The 17,285-nt window shown below is 32.7% G+C and overlaps 3 protein-coding genes across 6 annotated transcripts in view; 1 reads left to right on the top strand and 2 right to left on the bottom strand.

Annotated features, from left to right (window-relative positions):
• LOC144849713 (putative malate dehydrogenase 1B) overlaps positions 1-17,285 on the bottom strand; it is an 87,870-nt gene that overhangs the window by 46,625 nt on the left and 23,960 nt on the right. The window lies entirely within an intron of this gene.
• Positions 563-6,442, bottom strand: LOC144849836 (alkylglycerol monooxygenase-like). 4 transcript variants are annotated; one of them, XM_078706944.1, is made up of 13 exons: positions 6,413-6,442; positions 5,701-5,824; positions 5,406-5,533; positions 4,821-4,972; positions 4,225-4,328; positions 3,751-3,846; positions 3,196-3,262; positions 2,807-2,872; positions 2,245-2,324; positions 1,998-2,132; positions 1,697-1,813; positions 1,271-1,353; positions 563-1,050 (listed from the first exon to the last, which is right to left on the bottom strand). In XM_078706944.1, the coding sequence occupies exons 2-13, from the start codon at positions 5,815-5,817 to the stop codon at positions 858-860; spliced, it is 1,338 nt and encodes a 445-aa protein (XP_078563070.1). In that variant the 5' UTR covers positions 5,818-5,824; positions 6,413-6,442; the 3' UTR covers positions 563-857. The 4 variants fall into 4 exon arrangements, with proteins under 4 accessions (XP_078563070.1, XP_078563055.1, XP_078563047.1 ...); XM_078706929.1 differs by having other exon boundaries at positions 6,335-6,423; XM_078706921.1 differs by lacking the exon at positions 6,413-6,442 and adding an exon at positions 6,335-6,405 and having other exon boundaries at positions 5,701-5,853.
• On the top strand, positions 9,239-17,024 carry LOC144849738 (26S proteasome non-ATPase regulatory subunit 3-like). The gene is made up of 11 exons (XM_078706769.1): positions 9,239-9,544; positions 9,926-10,116; positions 10,538-10,675; positions 11,058-11,194; positions 11,639-11,829; positions 12,496-12,599; positions 13,115-13,229; positions 13,591-13,814; positions 14,322-14,477; positions 15,012-15,062; positions 15,278-17,024. The coding sequence occupies exons 1-11, from the start codon at positions 9,379-9,381 to the stop codon at positions 15,350-15,352; spliced, it is 1,548 nt and encodes a 515-aa protein (XP_078562895.1). The 5' UTR covers positions 9,239-9,378; the 3' UTR covers positions 15,353-17,024.

Here is a 17,285-nt window from a genome sequence, read left to right as displayed (position 1 = left end):
TTGTAATACGGTTCCTGTAATAGACTGTCTGTCGACCCAGACATGAAGTACGCCACCAATGTTTAAACAATCTAACTTTGTGGATTCAAGGCATTAGATTGCCTTGTTAGTGGAATTAATTAAATTGGTCATAAATATCGGAGAATTAAATACCAAGTAATTAGCAATGACAATAAAACACAACACCTTCTTATGTTTGCTGTGTATCTATAAATTGCAGCAAATGCACTGGCATTTTTAATTGAATAAAGTAAATGAGAGACAACACAAGAATAATTTTATTTTTTCTTATATTATAAGCAATACTTTTTTTGCCCTAATTATTAGTAAGGTTTTTAACAAAAAGTATGTTTTATTTACCTTTTTTAACTTGTGGATAAAAGGGTAGCTGTACCCAAATTAAAAGTATAGAGGCATACATGTAAATATTCTGACTTGGTAAAATTGGCAGTGTGCGAGATCAATGCATTTAAATTGATAAAAACACATTAAACATTTATTTATAACGTAGGGTTAAATGATCATAACCAAATTTGAAAACATAAACATTTAATTAAATCTCTTCTGCTTATTTCAATTTTTATTCATCAATATTTATACATTAATGCATTAAAACATTTACATTATGTTGTCAGACATTCAAACTAAAGAAATAAAATGTGCTAATCATCATTTGATTAATTATTTCATGAAAGAATCTATTAAAAAATGATTCAGTACAACATTTTCTTTTTTATACATTAAAATTTGCATTATATGTGCTTTATTATAAAATGAAATCACGGAAAGGCTTGCATTTATTTTGTTGCATTTATAACATTCTGATTAAAATACGTTTATAAAAACAGACTATCATCTTAAGCCTCTTTTAGTTTCTTCTTACTGAGCGTCATTGACAGAAGCCAGTAAACGATAGAGCCAGCATGAACACTATTCCGTATGGAAGGGGAGATGGAAGCCAGTTCATGCTCACTTCCCTCCGTAAGGAAGATCATATCTAGCCATAGCAACAGCAGACATCTTGGAATCTCTATCAATGGAACAAACCATCTGCAAAGAAAAACATTCAAACATATTCATTCGTAATCATGCATATTCATTTATATTCATTCATATCTATTCATATTCTTCCATTTTTTTATAATGCTTATATATTAATAATTAAGAAATAAGCCAGTAAGACTTAACTTTTATATTATCGTGACCTGTCACCTAATTCTCCATTTTTAAATAATTAATTTTTACTCTTTTTAATCTTACTACAACTTACTTGTTGTCACAAATACTACCAATGCAAGTAAATGCGTAGATTATGTAGAGAATACAGACAAGACTGGTCAGGTAATCCATTTGCTAAATAATAGAGAAAATAGGTACAAATAGAATTAAAACATAATCTTTTCCTTTTTATTTGTTAAGCTAAATTTATAGACAGGCACCTGAAAATTAAGGTACCCCAATATGTAGAGTTTATAACTCAGCTCTTTTGATAACTTATTTATTTACCTTGCCCATGGAGCTATCCCTTGCCCTACATTCATGTTGTGGTTTTATCTACGATCATGTTTACACCCAAAACGCCCCAAATAAATCACTCTGACATGCTTATACTACAAAGTACATTAAAACTATTTGTGGTATTAATAACATCTTGTAAGCTTTCACCAATTATAGTCAAATTATTTATTTTAGTTACCTGATGGTTGTCCATAAATAGTTGGAACAAAACATGATTGACCAAGTAGTGTAACAGCACGTACAACTGAGCAGGAATCGACATTGATGGGTTGTACACCTCCACTGGCGCACTCACCTGAACAAAACATACAGTATCAAAATCAAATGTTACCTGCCATGCGCACAAAGCACAGTACAAAGTTGAAATGGCAGAATGGTAAAAGGAGGAATTTGTTTGTGAACACAAAGGAATTTATTTATTGAAATCTTCACAAATTAATTTTATAAAACCTGAATAAATATGAGCCTGGTTCTCTTACCTTTGGAATATCTTCTGGGTTGCCCAATCGAGGGGTGCCAGGCATCCAACCAGGTCCATTAAAGATTACAGATAACTTGTTTTTAAATCCAGGTGTTGTCCAAACAGTCTTGATAATGTGGTGTAAATGACAAACCTATGAGTATTAAAACCATTAAATGTTATAAAATGTATTCCAATGTTAAGAGCATCTGTTTTTGATATTAGGCATGTCTACCAGGTTGGCGGTATTCATCGATATTTCTTACTTGAATCCAAACAGGGTTCCAAGAATTGATTGGATGTGTCAATCCATAAACCACCTTCTCCCCTTCAGCCTGGAAAGTTCCTAATCAAAAAGAATAAAACATCTTTTTTTTTCATTTTAAAATTGTTTTCTGATTTTGGCATCACCAGATTCTATTTGGTCAGAAATAATTGTTAAGGGGAATTTCTTGCTTTTTTATTTATTTATTATTTCATATGCTTCCAACAGAGAGTAAATCGCCAATTACTGGATGGATAAACTATTTTATAATTTATCGTGATTATAAACTAAGTCTCATTTGAGGCTTAGGGAGTGCAGTTGAAAGAATTGTGAGTTACAACCCTGGCACTATGTACAGGTAGGTCGGGATTGGACCTTAGGATTGGAGGCAAGCATGTTAACCACCAAGCTACAGCTCCACCAATTTAGAGTAGTTCTACCTTTAACCAGACATCAATCAAACAAAATAAACATTGTGAAATAAGTCTGTTGGGGTAAGATGAGATAGTGTTTATGAGCAGTGTTTAATCATTATAAAAGTAGTAATAACTTTGTATACTTACCAAACATTCTGTCCCAGATGATGAATGTACCTGCATAGTTCTTGTCAATGCAGTAAGGATTACGACCTACAAGATTTGTTTTTATAAAACTCCATTACAAATTATAAAATGCATTTATTCATTAAATAAATACAATAGAACCCCTCTTTGGAACACCCATTTTAGAGGACACTATTAAGGGAACAATTTTTTGTGAAATGAGAGGGAAATATGTTTAAACTTCTATTCAGGAGAACTCTGTTAAGGAGACACCCTTTTGGGCCAAAAAGGTGTCCTCATGTATAACCAGTACAAAGGTAAAAACACAAGATGAAGAAATTATAGAGTAAAACATGTAGTTGTATGAGCAGTAGGTTTAAGAATAAACATTTAAACTTGACTTAACTTACCATGATGTACCCTGTGATGACTTGGTGTGTTAAGGATGTACTCAAGAGGTCCAAGAGATGTCACTAACTACATTTTAATAATAATCAAAAGATATGATTTTGTTTTTCTATGTTTTTATTTATTTATTTTTTATTTCACCAATATTTTACGAGGGTGGTCCATCCAGCCGAAGCTGATCATTAGGGACCCTCACAAAAATACAATATGACAAGACATAAACATGTAACAATTAAATTAAACTAAATAGAATTTAAGATAAACAAAATAAAATAACAGATAAAGCACAACAGAAATAGAATCAAAATTTTTTTTAAATCTTCATGTCGATTGGCAAACTGTTACTCTACCTTGCGTACACCAATGTTATCAAAGTTGATATTATTCAATTTCATTATTCATTTTGGTATATTTCATTTTTCACTCGAAACCTATTAACATTCTTTTGGGGTTAGTGTCACCTGAATAGGGATATCTTTATTCAGTGGACACTGTTGGGTCTCAAAGTTAATGATAACATGACCTAATGTAAAAAGACATTAACAAAGAAAACATACCTCAGTGTGAATCCAGAATTGATAAAGTAGATTGAACTGACCATGTACCAGCATAACAGGTAAAGGAATCGCAAGTGCCATGGGAAGGTAGAAAACCTGGACATATCACAAGAAAATAACAATTTCCATATCATATATCAAAAGGTAAATTATCGAAAAAGCAAAGGAAAATGTCATTAATAACATTATTCTTATCTACATTGTTGGGATATTATTATTGATTCAATGCTGCATTCAATTTAATTGATGGCATGGTCATTTAAGAGTGAACTTGACTGTGTAAAACTCTGTCTACACTATCAAACTAAAAAAAGTGTGATGTGCCCAAATATGGTAGTGATATTCCCAAATATGGTAGTGTGTTATGACATCATCATGTCCATATATGGGCACATCACAATTTTGTCACATAAAGTTTGATAGTGTAGACAGAGCTTTAGAAAACAACGATGTTGGAAGAACATTCAATCTTACCCATGATGTATAGTGTTGATATATGGACTGCCTGAGGGCGGTAGATAGGTTGTACTCTTCTGAGCTATGGTGCACTTGATGAGCTGACCATAATATATTTACCTCTATCAGAAAACAAATAAAACTTTGAATTACTTGTCATTAAATGTTTTCGCTTGCTATTATAAACTATTTCTCACATGGACAACATAAATATCCTATCTGAAAATGTTATTGTACAGTAGGACAGTCAGCAAAAAAAATATTTTTATTTTTTAAAAAAATAAATAAATTTATAAATAATAATAATAAATTTATAAAAAATGAATAAATTTATTCCTTTCAGTGAAACATAAAAAGAGAGCACTGAGGAGAGACAAGAACTGTGAAAGACAACTATCACAAGGGCATGTCTCTCCAACAAGGGCGTGTCTCTCCAACAAGGGAGTGTCTCTCCAACAAGGGCGTGTCTCTCCAACAAGGGAGTGTCTCTCCAACAAGGGAGTGTCTCTCCAACAAGGGCGTGTCTCTCCAACAAGAGCATTCTTTTCAACAAAGGGCGTGTCTCTCCAACAAGAGAGATATGATGGAATGCACAATCCAAAAATGCTACTTACCATGAGCAGCACGATGGAACCAGTAATAGCCACAATCAAACGTTATCATACAAAGAAACCAGGTCCAAGCGCTGTTCCACGGTAGTTCTACAATCCGGCAATTCTCATAAACCCAACTGTAAGCAAACACTTCTAACCCTCTGAAAAGACCCCTGAATAAAACATACAAAATAAAATGTCATCTAAGTACCAGTACACATATATACTTTTCTGTGTATGGAGAGCCAATTTGGTAGTGCTTAGCACTCATGGCAATCCCCAGGGTTCTGCTTCGTTGTCATGTGTTGTTTGCTTGAATAAAATAAATAAATAAAAATATATTATTTTGTTAATTTTGTTTCATTACTCGATAGTATTAAGTTCTTTATTAAAAATTGATTAATTGATTGATAAATAATTGATGTTTTCAACAAGTTTTTTTTAGACAATATAGGCTTCTAGGAATAATAATTTACTTGTCAAATATATTCATATCATCATCATTCTGCAGAAGAGGCCCTCTACCGAGGTAAGCAAGTAAAAGAAAAAAATGTGACATAAGATTTTCATAATTATTATTAATGTAAAAATTAAAATACTAATTACTTAATCATTGTCATGAGAAGTCCTGCTGAAGTTGAGCTGATTGCGTCGTTTATACGGAGCCATTTTTTGTCTCGAATTCCAATAATAATCGCCTCCAACAAGATTGTAATGACGAAGTAGGGCACTGCCTACAAGTTAAAACAAATTTTTTTTTAAACAGTAACAAAAAAAAATAGAGAAACTCAAGCAGCAATGTGTTCCTATGGTTAGAATAGGAAGTGCAGTACTATGACAACTGTTCAGAATTTCAAGAGAAATGTTTTTGGAATCACTTATAGTGACAAAAAGTTGTTACCTCTACTAGATAGTCAGGAACCTCTTCAGCTGTTTCAAAAGATGACTCATTCGGAGACATTAGATACGCAAATCTCCGCAACTGAGTCACTGGGTCAACCTGGAAAACTTCCTTCATTATTATGCTTTAAAAAAAAATTGGAACGGACAAATGCTGCAAAAAAAAAAAATTTATCAAAGTTATTTAAAATGATATTAAAACATAATATTTTAAAATATTTATATCTTCCTTTTCATAATTTAATTAAAGTGTATTACAATTTATGTACAAAATTGTTGTTAAACAGATGGATCTGTATATGGCCTTTCATTTGCAAATTTGTAATAGTCAATAAAATGCTGGTACAGTGTATGTATAAATTTACAATTATTATTATTTTAGTATTCTGGTATATCATATATTAAAAATAATGCAGCTCAACTGAAACCGGTTTACAAAAATTTAATACATTTAAAATATAAAAACATTAAAACATGCATCCTTTCTTTCATTCATCCAATAGCAATAACCTCTACTACTACTACTACTAGCCTATCCAACATGCAAAATGATTGAATGTTATGAATTTATATAATATATGAAGATGAATGATGATGCTGGTTTCCAGTACAAAACAGTAGTGACACTCACTCACTGGACTGCAGTTTTACTTTCACTTCAGAGATGTCAACATTACTACAGTAATAATAAAAAACAACAATGTTCTGTATACTTAATTGAGAGACCTCTTCTTCCAAATCTTACAGTTTAATGGAGAGATTGCAGTCGGAGAGCCGCGTTGGGAAATATGACCGTTATCGCTGAATTTTCGACTTCGCATGACGTCATAAATTTTAGAAGCCCTCTCTCGGCACAGAAGTATCAACGTTTCGCGCGAAAACATTAGCATAAAGTATACGTCATTTAATAGCTGTTTAATAAACATTAGTAGGCGAAAAATTAACCATATATGGTAAGATCAGTTCCTTATATGTTTAAGATGTCGCAGGTCACCTAATTTTCTGAATAATTTGTTGTCAGCGACAATTTCTTTCCAAAGTTCGTGTGCGTCCGTCAAAACTGAAGTTTTCTAACAGGTGTTTGTTTACAAATTTTCCATTAGTGGGATTTGCATCCCATACAGTGAATTACCAAAAAACCGACGTATATGGATAGAGTAAGTATCAATAGTCTGTTTTACGTTAAAATTGGCTTGAAACCCTATTTAAGCTTCCTATAGCGAACATTTTAAAAAAGGTCCTCATGTCATATATTGTTACGTCTCGCGGCACTAGTTCCGTCGTGTGTGGTGCATGGTGTGTTGATTGTGGTTGTTGTAGGTGAGTATATGCACGACCTGGTGGATCGTTGTCGTATTATATCGGCCTAGGCCTAGTAACATGTTCTGTTAATAATTTAAATACTTTAGTTACAATTTAGTATTATTAAAGTATCGTTACAATCCTACTCTATATTGAAGATGCATTTGGAAGTTTTAAAAAGATAATTAAGCAAATCGCAGCCTGATACAGGTATAGGCCTACCTATTCTATATAGTTAAATATTTATTTATAGTAAAATTATTGACAACTGAGGGGTACAATTTATTTATAATATTAATAATTATTACAATAAACAGACATAAGGAAATTTTGTATTTGCTGCTTTTTCATGGTAGGCCTATATCTGAAAATGTTTTCAGGTTGTTGAATAATTATACTGTATAACGATGCAATGTTTTGTTCATATCATAGTGACAATTATTTAAATAGTTTCATTCATTACATTTCAGCTATTCATTTTCATTTTAGGTTTTTTGTTGGTATCAAGACTCGACGATTTTCTGTCTCGTTCTTCAATATGAGGCTGGACGGTGGAAGCTGTAATGGTTTTCTCGATTTCAATATCATTGCTGCAGCTGATAGTTTTTCATTTTATTCGCTAATAATAATATAACATATACATTCATGCGCATTCAAGTTTTAGAAGCGTTTCAGATCAGTCAATGATAAGATATAAATTAAGTTGCAATTGATTGATTGATTTACTTTATTAACCAGAGTCACACAGATACATACAATATAAACATATAAAACAATCATAAAATCAGTACAACCGTAAGACTCACGTAAGTTAATATGATATAGGCTAAGGCCTAGCTAGTTTGTTATGTTTGATGAACAAGGTGCTATTTAAATAATATATACAGTAGTAGTAGTATTTACTATTTATATCAGTATTGTTTGAAAGATATTTGTATTAAAAACTGCTTTTTCACATTCTGTATACGTTAAAAAAAAATTGGTTGCTTGTGTGAAATGCAAGTTGTATCTAATAAAGTAATATTTATATACAAGTAAATGATGGACTTATATTTTTATATCTTGGTTTCAGCTGGGCCCATAATTATCTTTTTTAAAAACATGACCATATAAAAATACACGTTTGAGTCTCTGAAACAAACATGCCCGATTTTATAAAACATTCCCCATATATAAATTGAAAATGGGTTATTTATTTTTATTTTTCCATTTATTGTTTTTTTAACAGTTTTTTATTTGTTCTGGGCCTAGTTTCTCCTTCAGGCTTCTTCTTGCTTGGTATATGAGCAGAGCTGGGATAGACCTACCACCAGCCTAGACTATAGAATATCCAGCTACTATTATTAACACTCACTAGGGTAGGCCTACCTATCTAATATTAGTATTATATCAGAATTACTCAGCCTAGCTAGGCCTAGAAAATACTATTTTTAGGCCTAGCTAGGCTAGAAATCAAGTAAGTAATTATAGTAGGTAGCCTTTCCTAGCTCAGAAACCAAATAGAACAATAATCGGGGAGCAAATTGAAATCTTAGGCCTATGACGTAATACGCCTGCATGAAAACCGTATTGAACACAGACACGATTCGGTCCGGGACGATTCGTACCAGCTTCGTAAAACGTAAACAAAGTTTCAAAATGGCGATTTTTCGATCGAAACAGAACAGAAATGTAGTAGGTTTGGTTTGATTAGTGGGAGTTGCATCCCAAGAAAGCTTAAAATTAGATTTTTATTTTAATAGATAGCTTAATAGTTTATCTTGAAAGGATTTTAAATTCGCTTTGAAACCTTATCTAGAAAATATGAAATTTAATGATTTTTTACCATCATTTTAAAAAAAATTAAAGTAAAAAAGTTTATACATAAAATAATGATATTTCTTGAAACAAAAAATCTGTGGAATTTAGATCACAGTTTTTATCATTATTTACGCTTGTAGTTCAACTATTGAAATACGTTTATTGATTTCATTTAATATCAAAATTATACCATTTTCTAAGTGTACTAAAATAGCAAAAATTCCAACATTTTCCACGAAGCGCGCCCTCACAATGAATGAAATCAGTGATGCGTTACCAACGCGGCTTTCCGACTGATTGAGTGACACCATCCAGTACCTCCCCCTCTTGCTGTTTACTTTGTTGATGTTTTGCGCAATGATGCGTCACAAAAAGGTCATGAAGGGCAAAGGTATCAATGTCACTGCGCATGTCTGTTGTTTACCCTTCCATTTTGTAAATTCATGTGCATGTTGCACAGTCACCGTACTACCGGTGATTTTCAATAAGTAAATTTTAGTTGATTAAATTACACTGAGGCTAATTTGTTAAGTGAATCATTTTTTGCTTCTCAAAATCATTAACAACAATATATTTCATGACTTTTACTGAAGATATGGCGTCTAAAATTGTAAAAGAAGAGGAGATGATGGACACATCAAACGGCGATGTTGTTCCCGAGGACCCGAAGAAAGACAGCGAAGAATCAGAGAAAGAAAAGAAGCAGAAACAAGCACTTGAGAAAGATGCTGTAACTTTAGAAGGTACACTGTAGTATTAGAAATGTATTTCATATTATCATATAAACGTACACTTATATATATCAAAATATGTACGGCAAAAATAAGGTAACCACGCCTAGCACCCTGATTGTACTGCTGTACTTTTTGAGACGAAAGTTATCCTTTTATTTTACCCTTTTGACTTTTTTTTCTTTCTTTTTTCTTTTTCACACCCTCTCCCTATAAACACCGCATCAAACAGTATGATAATAATTAAAGATGTGGATTAGTCCCCTTCCTAGCGAGCCCTACTCATTTCTATCTAATTCTAAGTTGTTTGTCATTTAATAAGAATGAAATTTAAATTTTAAAAATGAAATGAAATATTATTTACATTTGAATGAATTCTTTTTTTTTCCACAGATTTCAAAGAACATGTGAAGCAAATTGAAAAAGCTGTTTCAACAAAAGAGAAAAACTATCTTACTCGTGTTTTACGAGCTTTGACCTCAACACGAAGAAAACTAAATCACCGCGTTCTACGCAAGTTTATCGTTGCCTTTTTCCCAGCTGTTTCCCCCACAAAAGATTTGTTACTAGAATATTTAGATGAGGTGCGTCAATATGATAAGAATTTTATTAAAATGACCATAATGATTTCCACTAAAATGAAATTGACATCCGTGATAAATTATTATGAGAATAATTTTTTTTAAATATCTACATTATCTTCATGTATTGGTTTCTATAAATTCTGTCCATTTATTTATGTATTGTCAGAGCTAGCAAATATTTTTTTGTTGTTCAAATCTAACTAACAAAATGTGCAATTCAACTAGCAATTAAGCATTTTTTTGGCAAATAATTATGTTGAATTTACAGACATTGGCAGATTATATTTGCAACTAGCAATTATGAAAAATCTGGTAAATTCCAATCTAATTTTGAGTCCTGGTTATGTTTACCTCATTCCTTTTCTAGTGATGTCCTTTTCATTAGAATATCTACTTAATGTTTTGTTGTATGTTTTTCCAGCCAATGGAACCAGACACAAGCCCAGTATTCAAACTACGCTCGGCAAAATCTTCTAATGGGCCTGCAACGCCAGAGATTGATGTTTATATACACCTGTTAGTCCTTATCCACCTTCTTGATACCAAAAGGAATACTGACGTAAGATTGTTTATCTTTCAAATATTTTGATGTATTTCATTTAATTGTATCAATATTTTATTTATGCTGGGCGACCTCTTCAGTCAAAGAATGGTCTCCCAGAGGGCTCAGTTATGATCAGTAACCCCCTACTCGTCTCGAAAGATGTACTAGGTTCTTTAAAGTGCATGTGAGCTAGATGTGTACACTGGACCTACGGTTTATAGTCCTTATCTGAGAGGACTCGTTCTACCATCAGAACCATGGAGTGAATGCGCCTCAAACCCTTGCCGATGTTATGGCTATGTAATTACGGTTCCACTGTCTTAACCGCTCGGCCACACTCACTCGAAAGAGAAAACAGTCATAGATATTTTGACAATAATATTTTTTTGTCGTTTAGGCTGTTAAGTGCTCGGACCAGATGATGCTAAAACTGGATACCTTTAACCGTAGAACATTAGATCAGTTATCGGCAAAAGCTTACTATTTCCATGGTAGAGCTTATGAACTTACTGGCCAAGAAGTCAGTATTAGAAGGTAAATGATAAAACCTGATGTTAAAGCTTGGTTCCTACTAGGGACGCAACACAAGCGAGTTGACCAATCACATGCGACTGTTCGAATAATCTATCGCTTGTGATTGGTCAAGTCACTTTGCCTCCTAGTGGGAACTAAGCTTTAGTAGACAATAAACGTTCATGTGACAACATAATTTATAGAATTTACATCCCGTTATGTAAATGAAATAAACTAACCTTAAGCTCTGTCTACACTGTCAAACTTTATGTGACAAAAAAATGTGATGTGCCCATATATGGACATGATGATGTCATATCACAACCATGTTTGGATATATCACTACCATATTTGGGCACATCACACTTTTTTGTCAAATTAGTTTGATGGTGTAGACAGAGCTTAACATATTATTTATTTTGAGTAATAGTTATTAATACAAGATTTCTGAATTCTGTTTTCTAGTTTTTTGCATGCCAAATTACGCACAGCAACTTTACGACACAACGACGAGGGTCAAGCTACAATTCTAAACCTTTTACTGAGGAACTACCTCTTGCATAACCTGTATGATCAAGCTGATAAACTTGTGGCCAAGTCATCTTTTCCAGAGTCTGCTTCAAACAATGAATGGGCTAGATTTCTCTACTACATGGGTTAGTAAATGCACTAATAAGACTGCTTCTACTGTAACTATATGTAGAAGGTGCTTGCTTAAGTAACCATCTAAGTGCTGTAATGTCGTTTTGTTGACCATCATGTTTTATTTTTCTGTATCTGAACAGTAGAAGAAGAACAGTATTTTCTTACTAGCAGAAAGGAAAAAGAATCGATTTTTAAATACGGTTTTAAAAACCCCACTTGATTCCGGTCTCTATAGTCAAATACAGGTTTTTTATAAAAAAAAATATCAGTAGAAACAGGCCCAAATAACACTTAAAAAGCATAAGGCAATGATGCTATTTGTAGCTTTATTGCATATGAATTTGGAACTGGATAGGCTACCCTCAGTAAAGATAGTAATAAATAAATAAATAAAGTGATTTATGCTATGGTTTTATTACATTCTGGCTAGATTGTAAGTTGATAATACATTTGTACCATAAATTGCTGGACATTAGGACATTGCTTAGCTGGACAGTACAGTATTAATTTGGTTTAAAAAATTAACAATTAAAAATGGGTATTAAAAAAAAGAATACATTTTAATTAAATGTCTTCTATTCTACTTAAACTACACTACATAGGAGAAAATTGCTTTTATTCAATGCATAATTATTATTATATGAGATAATTTGTTTGTTTTTTAACTTATACTTTAGGAAGGATAAAAGCTATACAATTGGAGTATTCAGAATCAAATAAAAATTTACTTCAAGCAGTAAGAAAAGCCCCACAGCACTCTGCAGTAGGATTCAAACAAGCAGTATGTATTATAGTGACTTTACTTGTTTTATATATATACTTATGAATACAACGTGTAATGCATGGCATGCAATAGTATGCACTATTGAACGGTTGTTCAATAGTACTTTTTTTTCGTGTACGAGAAAAAAAAAACTTTGCGTTTGGAAAATATTTTTTATACTATTGCTTTTGAAATACAACAGCACCATCTATTTTGTACTTCCTCCACAAAGATTCAGTGTGATGACTGGAATAGCGACGGAATTACATTTTTGGAGAGATACTGTATACGTAATAATTTAGACCAAAAAAAGCATTTAAATTAGCTTTAGATTGTTTGTGTGATTTTAATTAAAATGGGAACATCTCTACCAGACGTGGAATCATTGGGGAAAAAAACAAAATTAGCCTAGATGAGTTCCAGTTGCCTGTCAAAGTTTTGTAATGGTATCGCTGCCTTTCTAGCCAAGCTAGTCCTTTTTCAGGCTAAATCTATTTATATTATAAATTTGTTATTGTTTATATTTTCTTCAGGTACATAAATTAGCCATCACGGTGCAGTTACTTATTGGGGAATTACCCGATAGAGCATTGTTTAGACAGAAGCCATACAGAAAAGCACTCTTTCCCTACCTCCAATTAACTCAAGGTAAGGACACATTTTGGGTATGTTTGGACTTTGAACTTAATTACACGCGTAACCTAAATTACTCTTGGGACTAACCAGACGAACTGTTTGAACTACAACAAATTTACACATTTTAATATGACAAATTTACCTGGCAAGGTAATATTTCATGCATCTTTTTACACTAGTAAGGTCAAATTGAGGTTTAAGGTGTAATTGATCTCATGAGTTGGGTTTTTGAAACAGATGGTTTTTAATTTACACCACATACAACCAATACACGTGTAAAGTCCAAACAGTCTCTTTAGCTTCCATGCTCGTAAACATACAGTATTTATATTATAAATTCTGAAAATAAATTTTTATGTTTATTTTTTAACAGCTGTTAGGACAGGTAATCTGTCTCTGTTCAACCAGACACTAGAGACGTTCAGTAGTAAATTCCAATCGGAAGGAACATACACATTGATCATTCGGTTACATCACAATGTGATAAAAACGGGAGTGCGTATGATCAGCTTATCGTATTCACGTATATCGTTAGTAGACGTGGCTAAGAAGTTGGAATTGGACAGTCCAGAAGACGCAGAGTTTATTGTCGCTAAGGTAATCATTCAGTTATTGCTACTATAGTGATAGTTAAAACTAAAGCTCTGTCTACACTGTCAAACCTTATGTGATGTGCCCAAATATAGTAGTGATATGACCAAATGTGGTAGTAATATGACCAAATGTGGTAGTGATATGACCAAATGTGGTAGTGATATGACGTCATGTCCATATATTTGACAGAGCTTACGTGTTAACAATCAAACTTTATGTGACAACAAAATGTGATGTGCCCATATATGGACATGTTGATGTCATATCACTACCATATTTGGGCATGTCACACTTTTGTCTAACTAGTTTTATAGTCTAAACAGAGCTTTATAATACTATCAGAATTATGATGTTTTATACAATGCAATCCAATATCAAAAAGATCTCGAAGGCATTCGGCAAAACCTCTTAGTTTGAGACCTATCAATAAACTGATTCTGTTAGATCTTAAAGCGACCATCCATACATTTGCATAAAAAATATACTTAATTAATTTGACTATATTTTCAGGCTATCCGAGATGGTGTGATAGAAGCAAGTATAGACCATGAGAAAGGCTATGTAAAGTCCAAGGAAAAGGTTGATATCTACTCTACCAGGGAGCCTACGGCAGCCTTCCATCAACGTATCACATTCTGTTTAGACATTCATAATCAATCTATCAAGGTAACATATGTAGAATTATATAACACCTAAATAAATTCCTGTCGTTTAATTGGACGATTGTGGGTCACATGGCGTGCAATAGTACGCACTATTGAACGGTCATATGTTTATCTAACACCTAAATAAATTCCTGTCATTTGATTGGACGATTGTGGGTCACATGGCATGCAGTAGTACGCACTATTGAACGGTTGTATAATGTTATATATTAATGATTTTGAAGTGAGCGTTACACAAATTTGTTTTGACCAATCCATTTCTGTATTTGATATGCGTCTGCTGACTGGGACATCCATACAAATTGATTTAGTGCGCTGTTAGAGCAAAGTCCGATAGAAATTGAATATTGAATTGATTAAATTGTAAAATACATCTAACCTTTTAAATTAATATTACCAATATACAGTAGAACACCTATTAAGGGGACACTTTTTGGACCCAACAAAGTGTCCCCCTAAATGGGAGTGTCTCTAGGGAGTGGTTCTATTGTAGTTGAATTTAGTAATAAATAACCTCTACAATGTTTCTTTATAGGCAATGCGATTCCCACCAAAATCTTACAACAAGGATTTGGAATCTGCTGAAGTAAGTACTGTAGTATTATTCATTCTAAAAAAATAGATGAAAGCCGTCATTTTAATTTTGATTGTCATGTGTGTTCTTTAATTACTTATGTTAAGTACAGTTAAAACATAACATTATAATTAATTATGTAACATAAATCATTGTTTCACTTTTATCCTGCGAAAATACAAAAAATAAAATTTGGAATTATTAAATTATTTATCTTTCCCTGACAGGAGAGAAAGGAACGTGAACAACAAGACTTGGAACTGGCCAAAGAAATGGCAGAAGATGACGAAGACTTTCCATGAAAATATTGCACCAAACTTAAAGCTCTGTCTACACTATCAAACTTTATATGACAAAGAAATGTGATTTGCCCATACAGTATATGTACATGATGATGTCATATCACTACCATATTTGGGCACATCACTACCATATTTGGGCACATCACACTTTTTTTGTCAAATAGTTTGGTAGTGTAGACAGAGCTTTATAATATCAATTCATATAGTGAAATTACTAGTTTAATAATAATAATAACTGAAAATAAAAACCACATACTGTTTATGGTTTTTACTTTCTGTTGCTTATCGGTACAAAGCTGTTTCAATTCTGTTGATTTTTCTTCAGTTTTTGTTGATTTTTCTTCAGTTTTTACACAAATTATTTAGGCTATTGATGCATGTATATACAGAATTTGAGAGAATGTGAGGGTTTTTCCAATAAAAAAATGTTCAATACGATTTAATTATATTGATTGGGGATTTATATGAACAACAATGATTAGTATAACCCTTTCTCATCACCGAGTAAATCTCTGATGTTTACACACACCTGCGTTTGTGGGATGTGCGCCCTCTGTGTGTAAACTCGGGAGTTAGGCGTTGTGAAAGGGGTATCTGTCATCTGGGATGATAACGATTATATTGTTGATGACAATTGTGTTGAAGTACTTGATAAATGTTGATGGGCCATGTAGATTATATTGTTGATAACATTTTGTTGTCTCATGTAAAATGTCAATTTTGTTAACAATATTTCATTTTTTAAATGAGACCCTCCTCTACTGAAGGTGTGCATTTTTTATATTGTGTTGTCCTCGTGTGCTGTATGACGATGTGTAAGTGAGAAGGAGTGACTGCTTATTATTAGACTACAATATTCTATTTAAGAACAGTGTAGCTTGTTGGCTATCTACAAAATTACACACGAAGCTATGTTAAAAATTTCGAAAGTTCCGTGGCAATAAAACATGTTATGAAGAGTAAAAGCTCCCCTGTGTAATACACATTTGTAAGTTGTACGCTGAGTTGTACCCCTTTCACATTGCTTAGGGAAACAAACAACATTACAAAAACATTGGTGTTGACTGTGTGTACACCTTTTCTAGGCAATGTGTGAAAGGAGTCTAAAGCTCTGTCTACACTTCCTATGAAACTACTTTGACAAAAAAAAGTGTGATGTGTCCAAATATGGTAGCGATATGACATCATTGTGTCCATATGGGCACATCACATTTTTTTGTCACATAAAGTTTGATTGTGTAGACAGAGCTTAAGTATTCAGGGCTGTTTCTCAGGGTAGTGTTCTGTACCCACTAGTTAAAAGATTCTTGTTCCCACTGATATGAAGTGTTTTTAATCCTGTACTTTAAGGTAGAACATTTTGCCAAGGGAACAAGTAATGATTTATTCATGCCATTCTATAATATTGGATGGAATTTCAAGTTCTAAAAACATAAAAAATGTTTAAATGTTTACTGCCAAGCATCATCAACCTGAATAAATATTAATGTAATATCAAGTTTTTTTTCTCAATAATTTAAACTCTCAATAAAATAAGTGAGCACAAGTTTAATATAGTATGTGTGTTGGGAGACTAAATGTAGAGCCTCATGTGTTGTCCGATTTGTACAGAGCCTAAATTGAATTTAACATTCTAGAAAGAAAAAGTAATAAAGTTGGTTCTTGTCACATGCTTTTTGTGATTTGTTTGATTCTTGTACAGTAATGCCTTTAGTTAAATAAAATCAATAATATTTATAATTCTCTGGAAAGTAAAGTTAAAAGACAGCGCCTCGACCGGCTAATATTCAATTGGGTATTCGTGTGGTTTCTTGGAGTCTGTTTCAGCAAAACAATCTATGGTATTGGTTTCAGTTTTGCTTGTTTTGCAAGCAGAGAAGATTTCTTTTTTCTCCCCCTCTCTCAGATTAGCTCTAATATATTCACTTTCCTG

This window comes from Antedon bifida, chromosome 1 (assembly GCF_963402885.1).
Source record: "Antedon bifida chromosome 1, ecAntBifi1.1, whole genome shotgun sequence".
NCBI classification, from domain to species: domain Eukaryota; kingdom Metazoa; phylum Echinodermata; class Crinoidea; order Comatulida; family Antedonidae; genus Antedon; species Antedon bifida.
The sequence above is the reverse complement of the archived record's forward strand: the minus strand, read 5'-3'. Positions and strand labels throughout refer to the sequence as shown.

Coding starts and splice junctions, on each gene's coding strand:
- LOC144849836 (XM_078706944.1), bottom strand. CDS start 5,817: ATGAAGGAAGTTTTCCAGGTTGACCCAGTGACTCAGTTGCGGAGATTT. Junction 2,873..3,195: donor TCATCACAGGGTACATCATG/GTAAGTTAAGTC, acceptor CAAATCTTGTAG/GTCGTAATCCTTACTGCATT. Junction 1,814..1,997: donor ACCCAGAAGATATTCCAAAG/GTAAGAGAACCA, acceptor TGTTTTGTTCAG/GTGAGTGCGCCAGTGGAGGT.
- LOC144849738 (XM_078706769.1), top strand. CDS start 9,379: ATGACTTTTACTGAAGATATGGCGTCTAAAATTGTAAAAGAAGAGGAG. Junction 11,195..11,638: donor CAAGAAGTCAGTATTAGAAG/GTAAATGATAAA, acceptor TCTGTTTTCTAG/TTTTTTGCATGCCAAATTAC. Junction 14,478..15,011: donor TTCATAATCAATCTATCAAG/GTAACATATGTA, acceptor GTTTCTTTATAG/GCAATGCGATTCCCACCAAA.